This window comes from Phoca vitulina, unplaced genomic scaffold (assembly GCF_004348235.1).
Source record: "Phoca vitulina isolate PV1807 unplaced genomic scaffold, GSC_HSeal_1.0 scaffold34, whole genome shotgun sequence".
Lineage (NCBI taxonomy): Eukaryota > Metazoa > Chordata > Mammalia > Carnivora > Phocidae > Phoca > Phoca vitulina.
In genome coordinates this window covers 9,051,429-9,073,561 of record NW_022589737.1, presented here as the reverse complement: position 1 = coordinate 9,073,561, position 22,133 = coordinate 9,051,429, and the positions used below count along the sequence as shown (strand labels likewise).

The 22,133-nt window shown below is 42.3% G+C and overlaps 1 protein-coding gene across 1 annotated transcript; it reads left to right on the top strand.

Annotated features, from left to right (window-relative positions):
- The first annotated feature begins 11,390 nt into the window (after nucleotides 1–11,390).
- SPATA19 (spermatogenesis associated 19) lies at nucleotides 11,391–15,182 on the top strand. The gene is made up of 6 exons (XM_032426210.1): nucleotides 11,391–11,468; nucleotides 11,633–11,689; nucleotides 12,194–12,286; nucleotides 12,467–12,558; nucleotides 14,971–15,048; nucleotides 15,134–15,182. Exons 1-6 carry the CDS (start codon nucleotides 11,391–11,393, stop codon nucleotides 15,180–15,182), a joined length of 447 nt encoding a protein of 148 aa, XP_032282101.1.
- Nucleotides 15,183–22,133: the final 6,951 nt, after the last annotated feature.

Genomic DNA, 22,133 nt, shown 5'->3' with positions numbered 1-22,133 from the left:
CAGCAACCTCTTTGACCTCAGCTGCAGAAACTTTTTCCTAGAAACATCGCCAAAGGCAAGGGAAGCAAGGGCAAAAATGAACTATTGGGACTTCATCAAGAAAGAAAGCTTTTGCACAGCAAAAGAAACAGTCAAAAAAACCAAAAGACAACTGACAGAATGGGAGAAGATATTTGCAAATGACATATCAGATAAACGGCTAGTATTCAAAATCTATAAAGAACTTATCAAACTCAACACCCAAAGAACAAATGATCCACTCAAGAAATGGGCAGAAGACATGAACAGACATTTTTCCAAAGAAGACATCCAAATGGCCAACAGACACATGATAATATGCTCAACATCGCTCAGCATCAGGGAAATCCAAATCAAAACCTCAATGAGATACCACCTCACACCAGTCAGAATGGTTAAAATTAACAAGTTAGGAAATGACAGATGTTGGCGGGGATGCGGACAAAGGGGAACCCTCCTACACTGTTGGTGGGAATGCAAGCTGGTGCAGCCACTCTGGAAAGCAGTATGGAGGTTCCTCAAAAAGTTTAAAAGAGTTGCCCTACAACCCAGCAATTGCATTACTGTGTATTTACCCTAAAGATACAAATGTAGGGATCCGAAGGGGTATGTGCACCCCGATGTTTATAGCAGCAATGTCCACAATAGCCAAACTATGGAAAGAGCCAAGATGTCCATCAACAGATGAATGTATAAAGAAGATGTGGTATCTATATACAATGGAATATTATGCAGCCATCAAAAGGAATGAAATCTTGCCATTTGCAACAACTTGGATGGAACTGGAGGGTATTATGCTGAGCGAAATAAGGCAATCAGAGAAAGACATGTATCATATGCTCTCACTGATATGAGGAATTCTTAATCTCAGGAAACAAACTGAGGGTTGCTGGAGTGGTGGGGGGTGGGAGGGATGGGGTGGCTGGGTGATAGACGTTGGGGAGGGTATGTGCTATGGTGAGCACTGTGAATTGTGTAAGACTGTTGAATCACAGATCTGTACCTCTGAAACAAATAATACGTTATATGTTAAAAAAAAAAAAAGAACATAGTAGGAAGGGAGAAATGAAGGGGGGAAAAAATTCTACAATAAAGCAGAATTCACATCAAATTCTACAAATATTAGGAAAATGATAAAAGAATATCGTGAACACCTTTATGCCAGTAAATTTGACAACTTAGATAAAATGGATACATTCCTTGAGATACAGCAAAATTTACACAAGCAGAAAAACAAATCTGAAGAATCCTATATATATTAAAGAAGTTAGTTCCATAATTAAAAACTATCCAGCAAAGAAAACTCCAGGTCCAGATCGATAGATTCACAGAAGAATTCCTCCAAACACATATGGAAGAAATAAATCTTACATGAATTCTTCTAGAGAATAGAAATAGGGAGTGCTTCTAAATTCATTTTATGAACTCAGTGCAACATTGATATCAATATCTGACCAAAAAAATACAAGAAAGAGAAATTGTAGGCTAATATCTGTTATTGTCATAGATGCAAAATTTGTAATAAGACTACATATTTATATATAATGTGTATAACCTATAATATATATGATATATATTATGCGTGTGTGTATATATATATATATATATATATATCCTGAACAAGTGGGGTTTGCATAGAATTTCAATGTTGCTTTAACATTTGAAAGTCAGTCAGTGTAATGCACTATAATAATAGAATAAAAGAAAGTCCATATGATCATCTCAACACAGAAAAATATTGGTAAAATTAAACATGCTTTCATGACAAAAACTCCGCAAACTAGGAGTAGAAGGAACAATATTTAATTGGGGGAAGGGAATCTACCAAAGACCTAGCACCAGAGTTAATGATGAAATAGTGAGCGCTTTCTTTTAAGATTTGAAGCAAGGCAAATATTGTTTTTTACCAGGTCTATTCAACATTTTACTGAAGATACTAGCTAGGGCAAAAGGGCAAGTGAAAAAAACAAAACAAAACAAAAAACAACTCAAAAAACAAAACAAAACAAACCCATAATTTCATACTCAGAAAATCTAAAAAAAAAAAAAAATCTGTATGTAGTCACTATTAGTAAGTGAATTTAACAAGTTTACTGGATACAGGGACAATATAAAAAATTTCTATTTACTACCAAAAATTAGTTGAAATAGAACTGAAGTAGAAAGAAATACAATTGAAAGCACTAAAATATCAAATATCTAGAGATAAATCTAATGAGAGATATGCAAATCCTTTACACTGAAATATATAAAACATGTTGATAAAATTAAAAGCTTACATAAATGAAGAATATAGCAGGTTAAGGATGGAAATCTCACTTTAAATAAAATGTCATTTCTCTCCATTTGATCTATAGATTTAATAAAATACCAATCAAAATTCCAGAACTTTTTTGTGGTAATTGACAATTTAATTTTAAAAATTAAATGGAAATACAAAAGACCAGAAAAGCCAAGATAATAATTAAGAAGAATGAAAAATCAGGACTCACACTACCAGATATCAAGACCAATGATAAGATTAAAAGTAAGGAAGAGTGCTATTGATGCTAAAGAAGAGGAAGAAGGAGAAGGAGAAGAAAGAAGGAGGAGGAGAGGGGAAGAAGAAGGTAGATCGGGGTGCCTGGGTGGTTCAGTCATTAAGTGCCTGCCTTCGGCTCAGGTCACGATCCCAGGGTCCTGGGATCAAGCCCCATATTGGGCTCCCTGCTCGGCAGGAAGCCTGTTTCTTCCTCTCCCACTCCCCCTGCTTGTGTTCCCTCCCTCACTGTCTCTCTCTCTGTCAATAAATAAATAAACTCTTTAAAAAAAAAAGAAGGTAGATCAATAGAATAGAAAAGAGAACCCAGAAATAGCTCTACACATGCACTGCCATCTGTTTATGACAAAGGCACCATTCTCATTCAATGGGATAGTGACTAGTGGAATGGAAAGTATAAATGAATCTAGATGTATAACACAATACACAACACATAAAATTGATTTGACATAGATCATAGATCTAAGTATAAAAGCTTCTAAAACAATAACGTTTCTAGAAAAACACATGTGTATGTCTTCATGACTTTGGGGTAGAGATATTTCCTTAAACATGAAACAAAGGTATAATATAAGGGGAAAAAATGATAAATTGACAGAAGGATCTGGGACATTAGTAATCCTGCCTGAATTGGGTTGTTTTGGTTTTCCATTGACCTTAATCATAGGCCATAATAGTAATAAGATACATCCTAGTAGATACTCTTCCTTACTTCATAGCAGTCTAATTTCCTCTTGGTAATCAGGATCAATTACTCCAGCCAGTACAGTAACTATCTTTTTTGCCTATTGATTCAAAGGCATGAGGGACCTAAAGTGCCCAGGTGGCAGTATTAACTACCACTTGATAGGAATCATTGTTGTGTCCCCTGGTAGAAGCATTCCTCCCTCTGGAACTAAGGTCTCTAGACCAGTAGAGCATAAGGTCATGGGGATAGAAAGCAAAATTTTGCTAGTGGATAATTAGGGGTAATAGTGAGTAGTGCTACTGCCATTTCCATCCCTTGATTCCTGGACCTGTGAATCCTGGTTATGAGAGAAATAGCACAATACATTGGACAATGATTTAGAACATGTACCACTTCCTGTAGAACATTGCTTCAGCCCTACAAGTTATTGCCACCTAGCTGGCACTATAAATGAGTCTTCAAAAGGCCACTCCACTGTTCTACCAAACCAGTTTCTATAGGGTGGTAGTGACCATGGTAAGATGAGTGAATACCATGAGAATAGGCTCATTGCTGCACTTAATTTGCTGTAAGTTCCCTTGATCAGAAGCAATGCTGTGTAAATACCATGATAGTAGATAAGGCATTCTGTAAGTCTACTGATGGTAGTTTGGGCAGAGGCAATGTGTGCAGAGAAGGCAAATTCATATGCAGAGTAAGTATCTGTTCCAGTAAGAACAAAACATTGTCTCTTACATAATAGAAATAGGCCAGTATAATCAACCTGCTGTCTGGTAGCTGGCTGATTACCCCAAGGAATGGCCCTGTAGCTGGGACTCAGTATTGGTCTCTGCTGCTGGCAGATTAGACAGTCAGTTGTGGCTTATAGGTCAGCCTTGGTGAGTGGAAGTCCATGTTGCTGAACCCATGCATAACCTCTGTCCCGACTACCATTGCCACTTTGTTCCTGGGCCCATTAAGTGATAACAGAGGTAGCTGGGGAAAGAGACTGACTAGTATCTACAGCATGGGTCATCTTATCCACTTATTAATAAAATGCTCCTCTGCTGAGGTCACCTTTGGTGAACATTCATGTGGGACATGAATATCTTCACTTTTCACCCCCATCCACAGAGATCTAACCACATACCTCTTCCCCATACCTCCTTGTTACCAATTTTCCAATCATGTTCCTTCCAAGTCCCTGAGTATCTAGTCAAATTATTGACTACAACCCATGAATTAGTATACAGTCGCAAGTGTGGCCACTTCTTCCAAGGAAAATGAACAACCAAGTGCACTGCCTGAAGTTCTGCCCTTCAGCACTTCAAGGGAGGATTTCTCTTCACTAACTGTCCTTTAGGGATGTCCCAGAAAGTAGTGTTGTAGCAGTATACTTTCAGGTTTTGATGACATATTTTTCAGAATCATCTGTAAATCAAGCCTGAGTCTTCTCTCTGTCAGCTCATCACATAGAACTCCACATGAGGCCATAGGTACGTACTGGGAGAAAGACGGTAGTGTAGCCAGAGTAGGGAATGAGGATATTTGGGCCACTTCCTCATAAAATTCTTTTGAGCCTTCAGGGCCAGTTTGTGCCTGATTTCAAGTCTACCACTTCCATTTGGTGATGGTGTACTGCTGTGTGCACACAACTTTATAGCATGATGGGCCAGATAACACCCAGTTCATAAAGGGTGCTCAGGTTGCCTGGTAATTCCATGGCCCATGTTTAAACATTCATTCTCTACTAGGGCCTTGTAGCAAATGAAAAGCTGTATATCAAAAGGAGAGTAGTTATCCAGAGAGGATGGCAAAGCTTTGCTCCAAATCCTAATGGTTCCCACTGTGATTTACATAATAGAGGCCTGCTGAAGGTTTCATAAAGCATCTCTATCTGCTACTGACACTTCAAGCACCATTGAATCTACTGGATCATACGAACCGAGTGGCAGAACTACTTCTGGTGGCTTTTACTAACAGGTATTAAGAGAAAAGCATTTGCTGGATACATATCTATACATCACATACCATGTACAAGGGATTGTTTTAATTTGCTCAAGCAATGAAACCACATCTGGAACAGCAACTGCAGTTGGAGTCACCACCTGGTTAAGTTTACAATAATCCACTGTCATTCCTCAAGATCTTTCTGTCTTCTGCACAGATGAAATAGGCAGATTGTGTGGGGATGTGGTGGGAATCACCATCCTTGCATCTTTAAGGTCCTTAATGGTGGCACTAATCTCTATAATCCCTCAGGAATGTGGTATTGCTTTTGGTTTACTCTTTCCCAGGTAGAGGATATTCTACTGGCTTCCACTTAGCCATTCCTACCATAATCGTCTTCACTCTACAGGTTAGGGAAGTGGTGTGGGGGAGTCTCCCATTGCTGAATATGTCTACTATGCAATTATGCATTCTGCAACTACAGAACCATAGAATGGGTTTAGGGGCCCATTGGGCCCTCTGTGCGAGGGACTTGAGCTAAAATTCCACTGATCACCTGATCTCCCTAAGCTCCTGCTTTGAATTATGGTCTCCTAGAATTAGTATAAGTTCAGAGCCAGTCTCCAGTAATCCTTGAAAAGTCTGTTTCCTTTTCCTCACTGTACAGTCACCCCAGTAAAAGGCTGTAAGTCCCTTTGAGAAGAGTGGAAGAAAGATTAACACTATGCATTTTTGGTAATGTAGCAGGGTCCTTCCTTAAGGGGATCTGGGTTGTTCTTCATTCAAAGTGTTCTGGGTCTGTACATTGGCTCAAGTCAGAATTGGTCAAAGGGCCATGACTCTGTTTTTATGATTCAAGTTAGACTTCTGTTCACTTGACCTAGAATTCTTCCTCTTATATAGATCAGGCAAGAATTTAGTACACCACTCATCTATTTCACTTCTAACTAGCCAACACTATAGATCTCTGGAAGTCAGGCTCTTCTTATTACTGCTTGGACTCCATTGTCTATTACAGTAACCATGCCCACCTTGCTTTTGATGATTAAGGTTGCTGCATGGCCTCTGCTACCTGGGGTCCAAATATCCCTATTGCTTTTATAGTCCCCACATTAAGTGGCAGCAGTTCCCACTTTAATTTCTGACCTACAGAGAAGAGTGACCCCAGAGCCCTTCAAGGATGTTGGGGTTCCCCTCACAAATTTATTTCTTTCATCCATAGTAAAAGCTGTGTCCTCTGGACCCTCCAGGGGTGGGTATGCATGTCTTACATGATAAATATACTCTCGCATTCCAATCTCCCTAAGCCTTTGGATACCTTCCTCTATAATATACCAAGGCAATTCTGGCATTTCAAATTCATTTAATGTAGGTCATCTTTTGATCCATGTTTGAGCCAAACAACCAAGCAAACCATTAGAGCCCTTTCTAACTCCCTGAGCTCCAATATTATATGTAGAATCTCTGCATGGTGGGCCCATATCAATAAATGTGTCCAGATCAAACTTTATGTTTTCCTTCCACCATTATCTTCTATCCTTCATATTCATCCACAAACATGTTCCCCAAAATTATGCCTGGATTAATTGGAAAAATCATGTTGTTCTTTTGGAGTGTAGTGCAACTCCTCATTGTTTACACTTTGTATCTCACCTGTTGGGGACTGCTGGGCCTTGAGTGTACTTATAAATCTAAAAGCCAAGCAGGGTAATGAGGATGGGTCCTGGAGGAGAAGCAACAGTGTCTTTGAAGGCAAGTACCTCAGGCAAAGCAGTATTAATCTCTTCAGATGGGATGGAAGGACTGCTTCTACTGGCAAAGAAGAGTAAGAATTATTTAGGATTTTAATAGCTCCAGCCTTATTAGGATCTTTCCATATGTCTTCATACCAATTTCCAGGATTCCGTTACTTCTCAATTAAGAACTTCACTTTAACAGCAGAAAACATGACCTTATATATAGAAAATTCTAAGGAAACCACAAAAAAACTATTATGAGTTCAGCAAAGTTGCAGGATACAGATTAATGTTAAAAAAATCTAGTGTATTTCTGTACACTAGAAATGACAAATCCAAAAATAAAATTAAGAAAATAATTCCATTTATAATATCATAAAAAAGAATAAACTACTTAGGAATAAACTTAACAAATGAGGTGCAAGACTTGCACATTGAAAACTACAAAACTTTGTTGAAAGAGATTAAAGGAGATGTAAATAAATAGAAAAACACCCCATGTTTTTGGAGTGGTAAATTTAGTGTTATGAAGATGAAAATACTCTCCAAATTGATCAACAGAGTCAGTACAATCCCTATCAAAATATCAGCAGGCTTTTAAAATTATTCTTAGAGAAATTGATAAGCTGATTCCAAAATTTCAATGGAAATTCAAGAAACTCACAATAACCAAAACAATTCAAAACATACTACAATTAAGTAATCAAATAATCAAGACAGTGTGGTATTGGCATAAAGGTAGATACATATATGAATGGAAAAGAATTTACAGTCCATGGGGCAGATGGGTCACTCAGTTGGTTAAGCATCCGACTCTTGGTTTAGGCTCAGGTCATGATTTTAGGGTTGTGAGATAGAGCCCCACATCAGTCTCCACACTTAGCGTGGAGTCTGCTTGAGATTCTCTGCCTCTCCCTCTCCCTCTGCCCCACCCCCCACTCACATTCTCTCTCTCTAAAATAAACAAAATCTTAAAAAAAAAAAAAGAATTTACAGTCCAGAAATAAACTCTTACATTTATGGTTAATTGATTTGTGGCAAGGGAGCTAAGACAATTTAATAGTGAAAGAAATTCTTTTCAACAAATGGGCCTGGGACAACTAAATTCAAAATGCAAAAAGAATGAAGTTGGATCCCCTACCTTACACCATACCCAAAATTAACTAAAAATGGATAATAGACACAAATGTAAAAGCAACAATTATTAAATTCCTAGAAAAAATATAGGAATAAATCTTTATGACCATGTAATAAGTATATCTTAGATATGGCACCAAAAGCACAAGCAACAAAAGTAAAAATAAGTTGCACCTCATTAAAAGTCCAATTTATTATTTTATGTGATGAATGATAACTTCATTCATCATTTCTTTCCTTCAAATGATAACTTCTAGAAAGTGAAAAGACAACCTACAGAATAAATGTTTGCTAATCATATATCTGAGAAGACACTTGTACACAGAATATATAAATAACTTTTACTTAAAATTCAACAATAAAAAGACAAATAATCCAATTATAAAATCGAAAGTATCTAAATAGATATTTCCCCAAAAAAGATATACAAATGGCCAATAAGCACATGAAAAGATACTCATCATCATTTATCATTAGAGAGATACAAATCAAAACCACAAAGAGATGCCACTTTACATTTACTAGAATGGCTAAAATTAGAATGACAGATAACACTGTGCCAAGGATGTGGGGAAATTGGAACTCTTACACATTTATGGTGGAAATGTAAAATGGTGCTGCCATTTAGAAAGCATTTTGACAGCTCCTCAAAAATAGAGTCACCATGTAACTCAGATGTTTAACACCATTAATTAATTAATTCTTTACAAATTAAACTATCCTTGGTTACCAATTTATCTCCATTCATCTGGCTAAACTATAAAAATGACATAATAAGTAAACTTAATAAAAAAAAGAAAGAGAAAAGGATAGAATCAGGGAGGGGTACAGAGGGGATTTCAAAAGTAACAATAATGTTCTTTTTCTTTAATGGGTATCCTTGTATTGTTATTCTTTAAACTGTACATAAACTGTACTATAAATATTCTTTCATATGGATTAAATATTCAATAAAAAATGATATATCAAGTGTTGGTAAGAAGGTAAAGCAACTGTTCCTTTCATACATTGCGTATGGGCAGTAATTGGTACAACCACTTTGCAATATTCTTTGGTATATACTGATACTAAATATATGTCAAGCCTATGACCTAGCAATTCTACTTTTTGGTATGTATATACTCTAAAGATTTAGTGCTTATGTCAACCAAATAATAGATATAAGAGTGTTTATAGCAGCATTATTTTAAAAAGTATCAAAGTAGAATAACATAAATGTCCATTAATAGTAAATTTGATAAATAATTTGTGTTCTGCTAATACAAAGGAATACTAGGCAAAACTTAGCTTTGGTAATAGAGGTAAAAATGTTGGTCACCTTGTGGGAGAGTATTACTTGGGCTTGCTGGGGTACTAGAAGTGGTTCAATGTGTGTGTGTGTGTACCCACACCCACTTAATTTTTCTGAGTTGTGCATGTATTTGTATACTGTCCTGTATGCATTTTCTAACATATTAATAAAAAAGTGAGACTAGATTTATGTATCTCTCTTATTTTGGAAACAAACGCAGGATGTATATCCTAAAAACTTATGAAAACCTTACTTCTGAAGTAAGAACAAGGTTAAACAGAGAGGAGACGAGGTAGAATTCCCCTGAGTATATCTTTTCATGTAGTTTTAACTTTTGACTCAAGTTAATGTTTTTATATTAAAAAAATATATCAATAAAGATAGAAACATAACTTTTAGGGGATAGTGGCAGAAACAGAGATGTTGACAAGTAATTTCATCTTCTGTTTTTTAATTTCAGTCCCCCTGGGAGTTAGGTTGGGGTCATATGACTAGTACTGGCCAATAAGCTTTAAGAAGAAGCCTTTGGGCTGAAGCGGAAGAGCTGATTTTGTTCCTCCATATGTTCTCTCTTCTTGCTTCGGCAATCATGGAGGTAACATCCTGAGACCTTGGAGCCACGGGATGGAATTCTTCGTGGATCTCTAAGTCACCACATGGAACACGACTTCCCTGAAGAGCTTCTCAACTTGTATTGGAGTTTTTGAGAGTGAGAAGTGAAGCTTTTCTGTTTTTATTTTTAATTCTAGTTAGTTAACATGCAGTGTTATGTTAGTTTCAGGTGTACAATATAGTGATTCAACACTTCCATATATCACCCTGTGTGAGAAATAAACCTTTTTAATTTGGGGACTAGTTTGTTGCTTCAACATAGCCTAGAGTATTCTGATCAATAAAGAAGATGTAAAATTGAGGTGATTTGTCGAGAGGGAGGAGACATAGTGTCTATATGAGGGGAATTGGGGAGAGAGATACTCTTTGATACTCTTGGAAGAATGAGAATGAGAACATTTATAGAATATTAGAGTTAAAAGAAAACTACAGACATTATTCTGTTCTTTTCATTTTGAAGACAAAGAAACTAGAACCAGAGACTGATGATTGATTGGGTCAAGGTCACACAATGAGTTAGTGTAAAGACAGGATTGCAACCCTGGTTTTTAGGACCTTGAGAATAGTCTCAGGGTTAGACTACAGTTACTTTTGAGAGCAGCTGAACATTTGCTTAGAATCCTTTAGATATTCTGAATTCCTCAATTTCTCGGTGAAAGTTCTAGATGGGAATAGCAGCCACCTGAGCTATCAATGTTTCCCCCCAACTCTGAAGTCACAACACAATCTCCTTTTCACCTCAACTTTACTGTCCTTCCATTGCAGCAGTCCACTGGAAATCATCAGGAAATTATTTTTTTTATAACAAATGGCACTTGCACTTTTTACTCTATACCTTTAATTGTTTGGATTTTTTTTTTATGATTTGAATCACTGGTGTAAACAAAGTAGAAAAAAAGAAAATGTCCTTGTTGGGAATTTTCTTCCTTTATCTTTGATTTTTTGGGGGGTGGACAAATTCTTTCTTCCCCCATATGTAAGAATAAGAAGTACCTGTGGCATTGTTTGAATCAACTTCTAGAGGGCCTGTTTCATTTTGTTACAAATTTATTCTTTTGATTCATAGAATGTTTTTCTGCTTCAGCATTGCTTAAAACTGGGTGACCAGCCATAATCCCCCTACCCCAACCAAATCTCTATAATTTTGATAATTTCCCCCTCTGTCTTCCTCAGGTTTATATTGGTTGTATCTTATTTTTTGTTCCCATCCCCTTATCTGTCCATTTCTGAGCTATGGCCATCACTAAGGCAGATACTTCCTGACCTCTTTTTTCCATCTCCACTCTGACCCCGGAGATTAAAGGAGGCCATTGTCACATCATCACTGGCCAGCCAATCAGGTGGGCAGCTCCCATCAATGACCTTCTTGTTCCAGAGGAGTTCTCAGGCAGCTTCGATGGAAGGAGGGAGCCAAGAAGGAGGCCTGGCATAAGTTCAAAGATGATAATTACAACATGGATTGTGTACATTCTTGCCCGGAAAGGTGCAGGGTTCCCCTTCCCACCAAAAACCAGTTCGGTAAGTAGAGCTGGGGGTAGCTACCTGGAATTGTTTCTCATCTATCTGCTCCCTTCTGAGCTCTCCACTGCTCTTCCAAGAGATCTTATATAACTGGATAATAATGGAGGAGGAGGGCTGGGTCTCTAGGTATTCTGAGGCATTAACTTACCAATTTGTTGCAGGACGTTGAAGTTGTAGAAAGCGAGGCTGTATCTATAGTACAGCACTGGTTGAAAAAAGTGAGTAACATTCCTCTCTGACTCAGGGTACCCCGAACTCTAGAGAGCTGGCCTCCGTGGGTGCAGGAATCTGGACTCCTTTCCCCTTAGAACTGGGTAACTCAAGTTCGTTGCTAAACACTTTGCCTAGAGCTGTGTCTAATTCACCAAATGTCCTAGAAGATGCTGGGGCTTGTGTCCTTGTCAAAGGTGTGTTGGAATCACCACTATCCTTACCCTTCTTCTTAAGGATACTGGATGAGGGGTTTCAGATGTGTCATCTCCAGCTACAGGGAGTCTCAGGAATACCTTGGGATAGGACCAAGGACTTAATGAGTCCCCTGGAATTCTACAGGAAGGTAGTAATAGACATGCTTACTGCAGGGACTGTGAGATACAGAGTGTGTATGTGAGGACACGTGACATGTGTGTTGTGACAGAGGGGAAAACAGGGAAAAAGCAGAAGAGAAAGACTTGGGCTCAGATACAGAGCAACACTTTCAGGGGAAGTTGCTCACCTTTCAGACTGAAGAAGAAGCTTCCCAGGACATAAAGGAGAAGATGTCCACCAACTGTGCTCCCACCCATGGCCAAGATGTACATGTCACCAGAGATGTGGTAATTGAGAATTTGAGACAATCATCCTAGGGGAGTGGGCAGAGAGGGAGGTGGGCAGGCACAGGGTCCAACTGAAAAGGGTCTTGGGCTAGTGGGCAGAGCTTGTCCAAGCTGGGCTCCATCCTGGCCATGGTGTCCTTGCTGGACAGTAATCATGTGCACACTACCCCGATTTCCTAGGTGAAGCACCATCTCTCAAAGTCTGATTTGTTGGCAAACCAGAGTCAAGAGGTCCTGGAGGAAAGAACAAGAATCCAGTTCATAAGATGGAGGTAAAGCCTCTCATTTGCCCTGAGTGGAGTTGTGGGGAGGGAGGCACAAGTCCCCCACCTTCGGGATTCCTGGCCAACACAAACTGATGGCTATTCTTCTCCAGAGACATTGACTTCTTTGGCTGAGAAATTTTTCAGCCTTACTTTGGGGTTTTAAGGGAATATTTTTGCTATCTTGAAAGCCCAGCTCATTCCTAAGTTTTAACATGATTTCAGGGGTTGCAAAACTGGGCTTGCTCACCATTTCTTCAATGCTTCTGAATAAATTTCAGACTTCTGTTACTTTTGCACTTGATTTGTTCAGAAGTGGCTGCACTTTAAAGAGCTAAAAGAAAATAAGCTCTTAAAATGCAAAAGCCTGAGCCCTCATCTGCAGCTGAGGTGAGAGGAGTTTTTTCAGCGCCCTAGGCTAGAATTCTGTGCTCCACATTATGGTGGCTTTGCCAGCCTCCCACTGTGCTTGCTAGAGCACAGACCACCTCCTTCCCTTTCCTGGCTCCAAAGGGCCTGAGACCCAATGTGGAGGGAGCTGGGCCTGGAAGCCGGCTCATTTCTTCTGGCATAAGCTTCCCTATTTCCTTTTCAGGACTGTGTTCACTCAGGGTCTCTTTCCAGCAGAAGACTTGTGGGTTTAAACTTGTCCTCCATGAAAATGTGGAGGAGCTCTCTCTCTCATTTCTGTACTCTTTTTCTTCCCATGTCCCCATCGCCAGCTTTGTTCACTTCTATCAAGGAGGACACATTTCTCAAGAAATGTATTTTTGCTTTGGGGATATCCAGTTTTCTTGTGTTTACCCCTTATGGTGCCATTAGTATTTTAAAACAGGATTCAAATGCTCAGGAGGCAGTGACAATGGTGGAATTTGAGACCTTCCTGGGAAAGACTTTTGGGATGGGAACTGTATTCTAAAATCATAAAGGTTGGGGACTGTAATCCAGCCATAGCCTTATACGTGGGAGCCTGTCCCTGCCTGACATGGCTGCACTGGATGGAACTCTACATGTGGCAGTTCCTTGGTCTGGATAATATGAATATCATCTTCAGAAATTTTTTAGACCTTAGCTCTATGGCATAACCAGGTTAAAGCTTTGGAGACAAGCTACAGGAATCACAATTTTCCATATATAATTTTTCCACTTTGGACTTTCTGTGGAGATTTTTTTAAGCCCATAAACTGTGCCTGGCTCCCCCTCCAATCCACTGGTTTTGGCATTCTTTTATTAGTTTCAGTATATATGTAGTCAGGGAATACATATCCCTTCATTAAGCATCAGCAGATACTCATTTTTTTGGTAGATGTTTGCTAGGCCCTCTAAAGAGAGAGAAAATAAGATGGAGTCCCCAGTTTCAAAGGTATAAAAGTGAACTAGATGAATAAGGTATGTGAATATTAGAGAAAATGTCAGAAAAGCCATGAGGAGTATCTACAAGAGCATAGCATGGGGGACCCAGCTTGTGCAAGTTCTAGGCTTTGCTACCTGGGGGACCCTGGAAAGGTTTCTAGTGGGACATTTGCTTGGACTGACCCATGGACTGAGTAGGGACTGAATAAACAGGAGTGGGGAGGAGGGGGCTTCCACAGGTCATGAGAGCCTTGGCAACTTGGCCAATTCCACCTGGCCTCCAGTGCACAGGGCTGTGGCCCTTTCTCTGGGCCTTGGGCTGGGAGTAATCTCTCCCTTTTCTGGAATCCCTTTATTCTTTCTTACCCCACTCTTTGGGCACTGACTCAGCTCTACCTTGTGTGAGTGATAAATGAGCATATTTATCACCTTCAGGCTTCAAGTCTTTGAGGCAGTATCAATGCTGTCTTCACATTGAAAGTCCCAAGGCACCTAGAACAATAGAAGCAAAAATGGGGGATTCAGTTGGAATCGAGGGTTTGTGGGGGGAGAGGGGGATGGAGTTGAAGAGGACATGAATTGGACCACAGAGACAAAGGCAAGTCGGCATGGTGAAATAAAACAGAACAGCAGTGATGTGGGCCATCAGCTTCTTTGTGGCAGATTTTTGTAGAATTATCTCTAAACCATGGTAAGTATGGCACAGTGTAGGTCATAAAGAGCTGATAAGGAAGTTGGATTCAGAAGGGGTGAATTCCATGTCTTACAAGACCACTGACCTGATGTGCAACTCTAGTAAAGGCACTTAACCTCTCTGTTTCTTCAACTCTTCTTAGGACCACTTGCTACCTGCCCAGGATTATTGGGTGGCTCGGGGTACTTGATAGTAAAAAACAAAACAAAACAAAACAAAAAAATCTTTGTGTGCCTCATGCAAGACAAGTGAAGGCCTAGCTCAAAAGTTCACGGCGACAGGGTCAGAACTATCGTTTGTATGATTCCAACCCATTCGCTATGCCTAGTGAAAGAGAAACTCAGGAATCCCAATGTTTGAATGGTGTTTTGCAGCCATACCCATATCTTCCAAGTGCCGAGTGAGGCGAGGAGTGATGTTATGAGAGAGCGAATAGAGCAGGTGAGAAGAAGGTAAGCTGTTGGAGATTATCTGATTTGTACACCTAATAGGGTCAGGGGGTGGTGGGCGGGGGTGTTTCTGGCCTCTCCTTTGCAGGTTCCCTGACTGTGTCTGGAACCCTTCTGTGTTGAATGCCTCTTCGTAAGACTCTGCTCCAGGGCCCGAATGGGGCAATGGCTGACCAGCCACCCCAGCTCCATACCGTGGTCTGGGTGTGCGCTCTGAGCAGGCTTTGCCATCTGGCAGCCTCCTGTCTGCCTTGCTCCTCTTCTCTGTCCCTGCAGCATAGGCAACCTTATGGATGAATCATCTCAGTGGACTCCCAACAGAAATTCCTATGCAGAATGCTGAGAGCTACAGGTGAGAGGGCGGACAGGTGAGGAGCTGGGCAGGGGAGATGGCGAGCCTGGGCGTGAGACATTGCACTGGGGCGGGAGCTTGATAATAAGGTTTAGCCTTTCCTTTGGTGAGGGGGCCTGCACTTGGGGCCAGTGAGAGTGGGGGATAGGGCAGCTGCCTTATTTAGGCTCCTGCAGTGCATCTCTTAAATTTCTGGAAGGACTCCAAGTCAAGTTCGGATTGGCCTCTCTGACTCTTCTAGCTGCGGTGTCACCGCAAGGGCTTCTCAATCATGCACAGGCTAGGGACCACCTGGGGATCTTGTGTTAGTAGGTTGTGGGGGGCCTGCTGTACTGCGTTTCTAACATGCCCAGGCATTGCTGCTGTAGGTCTACTGACCCCATGATGAACCAGAAGATCACAGAGCACTGGGGTCAGCAGTGAGGGCACATAGGTTTTGGCCCTGCCACCAGTTAGGGCCTTGACTTTGGGTCCTGTGACTTCTTGGCCTGCGCTGGGTACCAGTGATCATAACAGTGGCCATTTACGGAGCTCTGGGAGGTAGAAGGCCAATGACAGGCAATACACTACAGAGGCCATTCATTCAGGAAAAGGTTACTGCACCCTTGCCAAGTATGAAGACTGAACTGGCTGTCACGGGGGTGCTGAAGGAGTGTTTTAGACCCAGTCAACCCCCAACATGCTTAAAGGAAGGCCATGGAGGTAGAGTGCTGGCATTTATGGAACACTTACCGAATGCCAGGTTTGGCACAAGGCATTGTCAAAATTTCTTACCTGATCCAAAAGAACCTTAAGAGGAGGGCATTGTTCATGCCCATTACACAGACGGCAGAGCTTAAGCCAAGCCTTAGGAGTGGACACTATCTTTCAGTCCAGCTCTATCTTGGGTAAGTTGATTTATGCCCCCGTGCCTCAATTTCTTCAGACTTCAGAACATTGCCTTGAGGAAAATGGCTATCGGCACTTAGTCAATGACATGATGTGCCATGTCAACTGTTTACTAATATTAAAGACAATGAGGAATCTGGGATGCTTGCAGGGTCTTCTGAAGTTTGAAGAAGCAGAGCCAGGTCTGTCTGATGCACCACCGTCCTTTCCCTCCGTGGGTTTTTCTGCTCTACACGCAGCTCTAGGAATGTTGGGACTGGCTTCGGAGGCACGATCAAGCCCTTTAGCCATCCTATGCTTCTGTGACGTGCCCCCTGGGCATTCCTCTGCTTCCCAGGTTCGTGTCCTTCAGGGTCAAGGAACAGCCTGTGTCAGAAGAAAGTCTATCACCCCTTGACCGGAGGAGCGACCACACCTGGGCAGAGAGAATCCGGCGGGTGAGACCTTCCTTGTGACAGTGGCAGCACTGGAATCTTCCCGCTGAACTGCTAATAAAGAGACAAGCTATTTAATCACTGTCCTGGCCTCTGGTGTGAGTTCTTGCTATTCATTCTTTAATCAGGCTCTTCCTGGACTGGGCTCTGGGGACACATAGACTGAGGACAGCCAGCTTTTTGGGGACAGAGATGCCAGGCCAGCACAAAACTGTATCAGCAGACCATGCTAGGTGTTCCTGGAACACTAGAAGGGGTGCCAGGCTGGGCCAGAACAGGAGGACTTACTGGGGGAAGTGTGGCTTCTTTGTTTCACTCAAGTATTTGTTTTATCTTTATTTCTTCTCTAGCTCTCTTCCTGTCTTTATGTAGATACTTGTCTTTTTTTTTTTTTAGTATTTTTATTTGTTTATTTGTGTGTGTGTGTGTGTGTGTGAGAGAGAGAGAGAGAGAGAGCATAAGAAGGGGGAGTGGCAGGTAGAGGGAGAAGCAGGCTCTCTGCTGAGCAAGGAGCCTGATGCAGGGCTCTATCCCAGGACCCTGGGATCATGACTTGAGCTGAAGGCAGACACTTAACCTACTGAGTCACCCAGGTGTCCCTGTAGATCCAAGTTTCTGACCTATATTCTTTTCCCTCTCTGAAGAACTTTTAACATTTCTTGCAAGGCAAGTCTACTGGAGACCATTTCCTTTGATTTTTGTTTAAGAAAGTATTTCTACTCACTCTTGAAGGACATAAAATTCTAGGTTTTTTTTTCCTTTGACACTTTAAATATGTGCCCCACTCTCTTCTGGCTTGCATGGTTTCTGAAGTGAAGTCACATAATTTTTATCCTTGCTCCTCCTTAGGTAAGGAGTTTTTCGTCCTCTGGTTTTCAAGATTTTTTCTGTGTCTGATTTTCTGCAGTTTGAATATGCTGTGCATAGGTGTAGAGTTTTGGGTATTCACCCTGCTTGGTTTTCTGAGTTTCCTGGATCTGTTGTATGGGGTCCACCATTGCAAAATTCTCAACTACTATTGCTTTGAATATTTTTTTCTGTTCCCTTCATTTTTCTCCTCCTGGTATTCTCGTTATGCATGTGTTATATCTTTTGTAATTGCCCCACAGTTTTAAGTTATTCTGTTCCACCTTTTTTTCCATTCTTTTTTTTTTTTTTTTTTTTTTTGTCTTGACTTTTCAGTCAGGAACTTTCTATTGACATTTCTTCAAACTCACTGATTCTTTCCCTGGTTGTGTCTAGTCTACAAATGAGTCCATCAAAAGCGTTCTTCGTTTCTATTACAGGGTTTCTTATTCCTGGCATCTCCTGTTGATTTTTCCGTAGGGTTTCCATTCTCTCTGCCTACACTGCCTATCTGTTCTTGTGTGTCATCCACTATTTCTATTAGATCCCTTTGCATATTTATCACAGTTTTAAATTCCAAGTCTGACAATGCCAACATCTCTGCCTTATCCGAGTCTGGTTCTGATGCTTGCCTTGTCTCTTCAGACTATTTTTTACCTTGTATCATACAGCATCATGTTTTGTTGAAAGCCAGATATGCTGCAGGGGTAAAGGAATGGAGGCAGAGAGTGTGAGGTTTTATATTTATCTGGTTAGGAGTTAGGCTGTGTTTACTCTCTCCAGCAGCTGCAGTGTCAGAGATTAACATTTCTTATTGTGCTCTTGTTTTTGTCTCCCTTGTTGTCTTTAGGTTTCCCTAGAGGTTCCTTCTTAAATAGGGCCTGAGGCTTTTAGCTCTTCCAGCTGAAATCCCCTGTGGTTACAAAGGGACCTGCTGATGTGGTGGTGGGGCCAAGAGGAGAGTGGAGGGTCCTCTGCTCAGGCCTCAGTCTCTTAGTGAGCCTGTGGCCCTGGCCCATGTCCTCCTTGCCTTTTCCCCTCCACTACCCCCACCTCAGGAGAGACAGGAAGGCCAGAGGGGGCCAGAGTTGGATGTTTTCCTTCCCTCAGGTTAGGTAGGCTCTGGAAAAACAGTCTGTCTTGAGGGCAGGCCTTTGCTAAGGAAAAGAGAATGCTCTGGACATATTTCAAAATGGCTATATTCCTCTCCCCTTGCTGAAGTAGGCAGGAGGGAGGGGTTCTCTGATCTTCATTGTGAGAACGTGGTGGGGCTCCTGGAAGCAAAATTCAGGAAGTTGGGGGCCTTCTAAGACTGGGGCCCCTGGACCTATTAAATCTCAAGCTTGTCCACATTGAGCCTCCAGCAATTCGTCAATTATATTTAAGCTTCCCTACTCTGGTGCTGTTTCCCGGAGGTTTCTGTATCTGCGAAGTTGTGATTCTCCATAATAACGTGTTTGTCTCTCCAATTCTCAGGTCAGCATTTTGCCCTATGACCTAAATTCTCTGATGGGCCTAGGAAGTATTGTTGGTTTTTGGTTTGTTCAGCTTTTTTCCCAATTGTGAGAATGGGAGTGATGGTTTCCAAGTTCTTTACATATCAGACCAGAAACTAGAAGTCTTATTCAAGTCCTTATTGAGTGTCTGCTAGAGTAACAGCCAACATGGACTGAGCACCTACTGTGTGCAGGTAGCACTACCCAAGCAGCCCTCTGATGGAGATGCTGTTACCATTCGAGAGAAGACAACACGAGACCAGGTATCTTGAATTACTTGAGAACATGGCCTGGCCTCTGGCTCCCAAGCCTCATCTCTCAACCACACTGCTATACTATGTGTGGACCTGGGCTAGGCCTGGGGAATACCGCAGTGAGCAAGACCCACCCTCTCCCTGCCCTGGTAGGACTTTCATTTTGACAGGGGAGACAAGTTTTAAACAAACTATTAGTCACAATTTTCACAGTTACTCTAAAGGAGAAGTACTATATATAGTGGGAGCTTGCCCTAATCAGAGAAAAAGACAGATTTATTATTGATTATTTAAAAATCATCACCCCCATTTTACAGATGAAGACCTAGAAGTTCAGAGAGGTTACGTAGCCCTCCTCATGTCACAGCCATTAAGTGGCACAGCCAGGATTTGAATCCAGGCAATCTCATGCCAGAGGCAGTGCCCTTAACCACTCCACTGTGCTGCTAAGCTGGGGGAGGGGTCATTTTGGTTGATGGTGGTGGTGAGCCAGCATTGTAGAAGGAGAGAGGTGGAGGCAGGGCAGGTCCATACCCACCCTGCGCCACTACTCCCAGAGGTCAGGAGTGCCTGCATTTTCCCTCTCCAGCACCTCTCCCTCCCAATCTCCCTTTGTCTGCTTGCTCCAGGGCGGGAGGCAGAGGAGGAAGGATGAGGGTAGGAGTTAACCAGCCAGGGGACAGGGGCACAGCCCTGAGCAGAGGCAAGTGAGAGGGCTCTGGGATGAGGAGAGGAGCATGATGCCAAAAGGCCACTCTGGCTGGATGGGAGCAGGAGGGAGAAGGGCCAGAGAGGAGGCTGTTGAGAGGAGGCCAGGGCCAGGCCATGTGGGCTGGGGGCCTTGTCCTAGCAGAGGTGGAAAGTGCAGGAATGTTGGGGGCAGAAGGGGATCACATATGTGGAGGTGGGCTGTGGTACAGGGTGGCAGCAGGGAGCCCAGGAGGGGTCCCCTGGGAAGGTGAGGGGACACAGAGAAACCGATGGATTTGAGACAGGTCAAATGTGACTTGGTGATGTGTGGGAGCTGGAGAGTGGGGGAGAGGAAATGTCCTGGCTCAGCTGGTCGTGAGCTGCCCTTTGCTCAGATAGGGAGGTATAAGTTGGGGGAGATGAGTTAAGTTTGGGTAATGATTCAGGCCCCTGGAGGATATCACAGTGGTGATGTCAAGCAGGTGGATGGACAAACAGGACTGGGCTGGCAGGTGGGAGTGTTGGTGGAAAAGTGGCACCTGGTGGCAAGGAAGAGCCTGTCCTTTTTGGGGGGACAGTTGCAGCAAACGAGAGGTAGAGAAGTAAGCAGGTTTTCCTCAGCAGTCCTGGAGGTGACCTTGCCTTCCCAACCCCTCACTCAAGTGCTTGGGAGGTCAAGGAGTGGCATGCACCTTGCCAGAGCTGCAGGGGCTCTGTCACCACAATTTAGCGAAGGGACAAAGCCCTTTTCACTCTCCAACTGAGAGTCTGTTTTGCCAAAAACCACCAGATGGCGCCATTTCCACATAAAATCATTTCTGAAGGCTCGCTAGTGTAGTCCCGGGGTGCATGCAGGGCAGGATTTAGATTTTAGCACCATTTGGGAAGCCTAAACAGATGGAAGGCTTTGAGTACCTTAGTTTAATGATGGATACAATTCACATCCATATACATGAACTATAGAGGGGCCATTCATTCAAATAAAAATTCTTGAGTGTTTATATCCAGCACCGTACTAGAGTATGGGGATACCCAGATGAATATTCTGTCATAGCCTCAGGGAGCTCAGAGTGGTGGAGGGGCTGACAAATAAATTTTCAATGTTGTATGTAAATAAGCCCAAAGTGTATATACATGGTAAAGCAGAAGAGGGAGTGATTTTCTGAGCTTGAGAGGAAAGGTGCTGACTTCCCAGCAGAGATGACATTGAAGCAGAGGCTTTGCCAGGCTGTGGCAGCGAAAGAGGGGTCTTCTAGGCAAGGAGAGTACCCACATAGGAAGGCATGCAGAACGTTCAGGGGTTTGGGCCTGGGCCTGGATGTTTGGAATGCCGGACATGGTGGGGAGAATAGCAGGCCAGGAGGTGGAGAATTTCACAGGTGGGGATTCTACAGGTGAGTGCAAAGTGAGCCCATAAAGCCTGGCTGCAGGACCCTAGGGGGAGGCTGAGCCAAACCTGCAATGCTGGCTAGGCCAGGCTTCTCAGGAGAGAGGAGATGGGCAGAGGGTTCCAGGCACTTGGAAAAGAGGGGGAGCCCACTGCACTCAGAAAGAAAAGGAGCCCTACAGTGTTGGGCTCTGACTTGGGAGGTAGTGGTTAAGGAGCTCACAGGCCCCCACCCGTTTGTTCTCTCACACACAAACATCTGGAGTTTGGGGAGAGAGGGACCTACATTAGTATTATAGCCACAGTTCCTTCAAACCTAGGGTGGAAATGAAATCATTAAGTGGCTCAAATGGAGTTTTGTTCTGTGCATGATTAACCCCAGGAGGGGCGTTTGGGAACAAATATGCCTCCTCTACCTGTATTACAGGGGGACTGAGCCATGGTAAATTAAAAGAAAATCACTGGCAAATTTGGGATCAGTCAACTGTGACCAAGCCATTTGTGTAGTTAAATGGAGCTGAAAGAGCTAATAAAGGCTTTGTGGGTCATGGATCTTTCTGTGAGGGGAGGGCATGGGAGATGGGGGTGGGGTGGTGGGTGGGGGGCCGGTTCAGGCTGATGTTTGTAGAAGTCTTACCTCGGACCTCTTGGTGGTGGTGGTGGTGGTGGGGACGTTGGCCTGTTCTCATCATCCAAGTGTGTGTCAAGTCCTAATGGGGAACTTGCTGATTCTAGACAGAG

Excerpts from the sequence above, each read along its gene's own strand:
- SPATA19 (XM_032426210.1), top strand. The coding sequence starts at position 11,391 with ATGATAATTACAACATGGATTGTGTACATTCTTGCCCGGAAAGGTGCA. Across the intron at positions 12,287-12,466 it reads TACATGTCACCAGAGATGTG|GTGAAGCACCATCTCTCAAA; the intron begins GTAATTGAGAAT and ends CCGATTTCCTAG. Across the intron at positions 15,049-15,133 it reads ATAGAGCAGGTGAGAAGAAG|GTTCCCTGACTGTGTCTGGA; the intron begins GTAAGCTGTTGG and ends TCTCCTTTGCAG.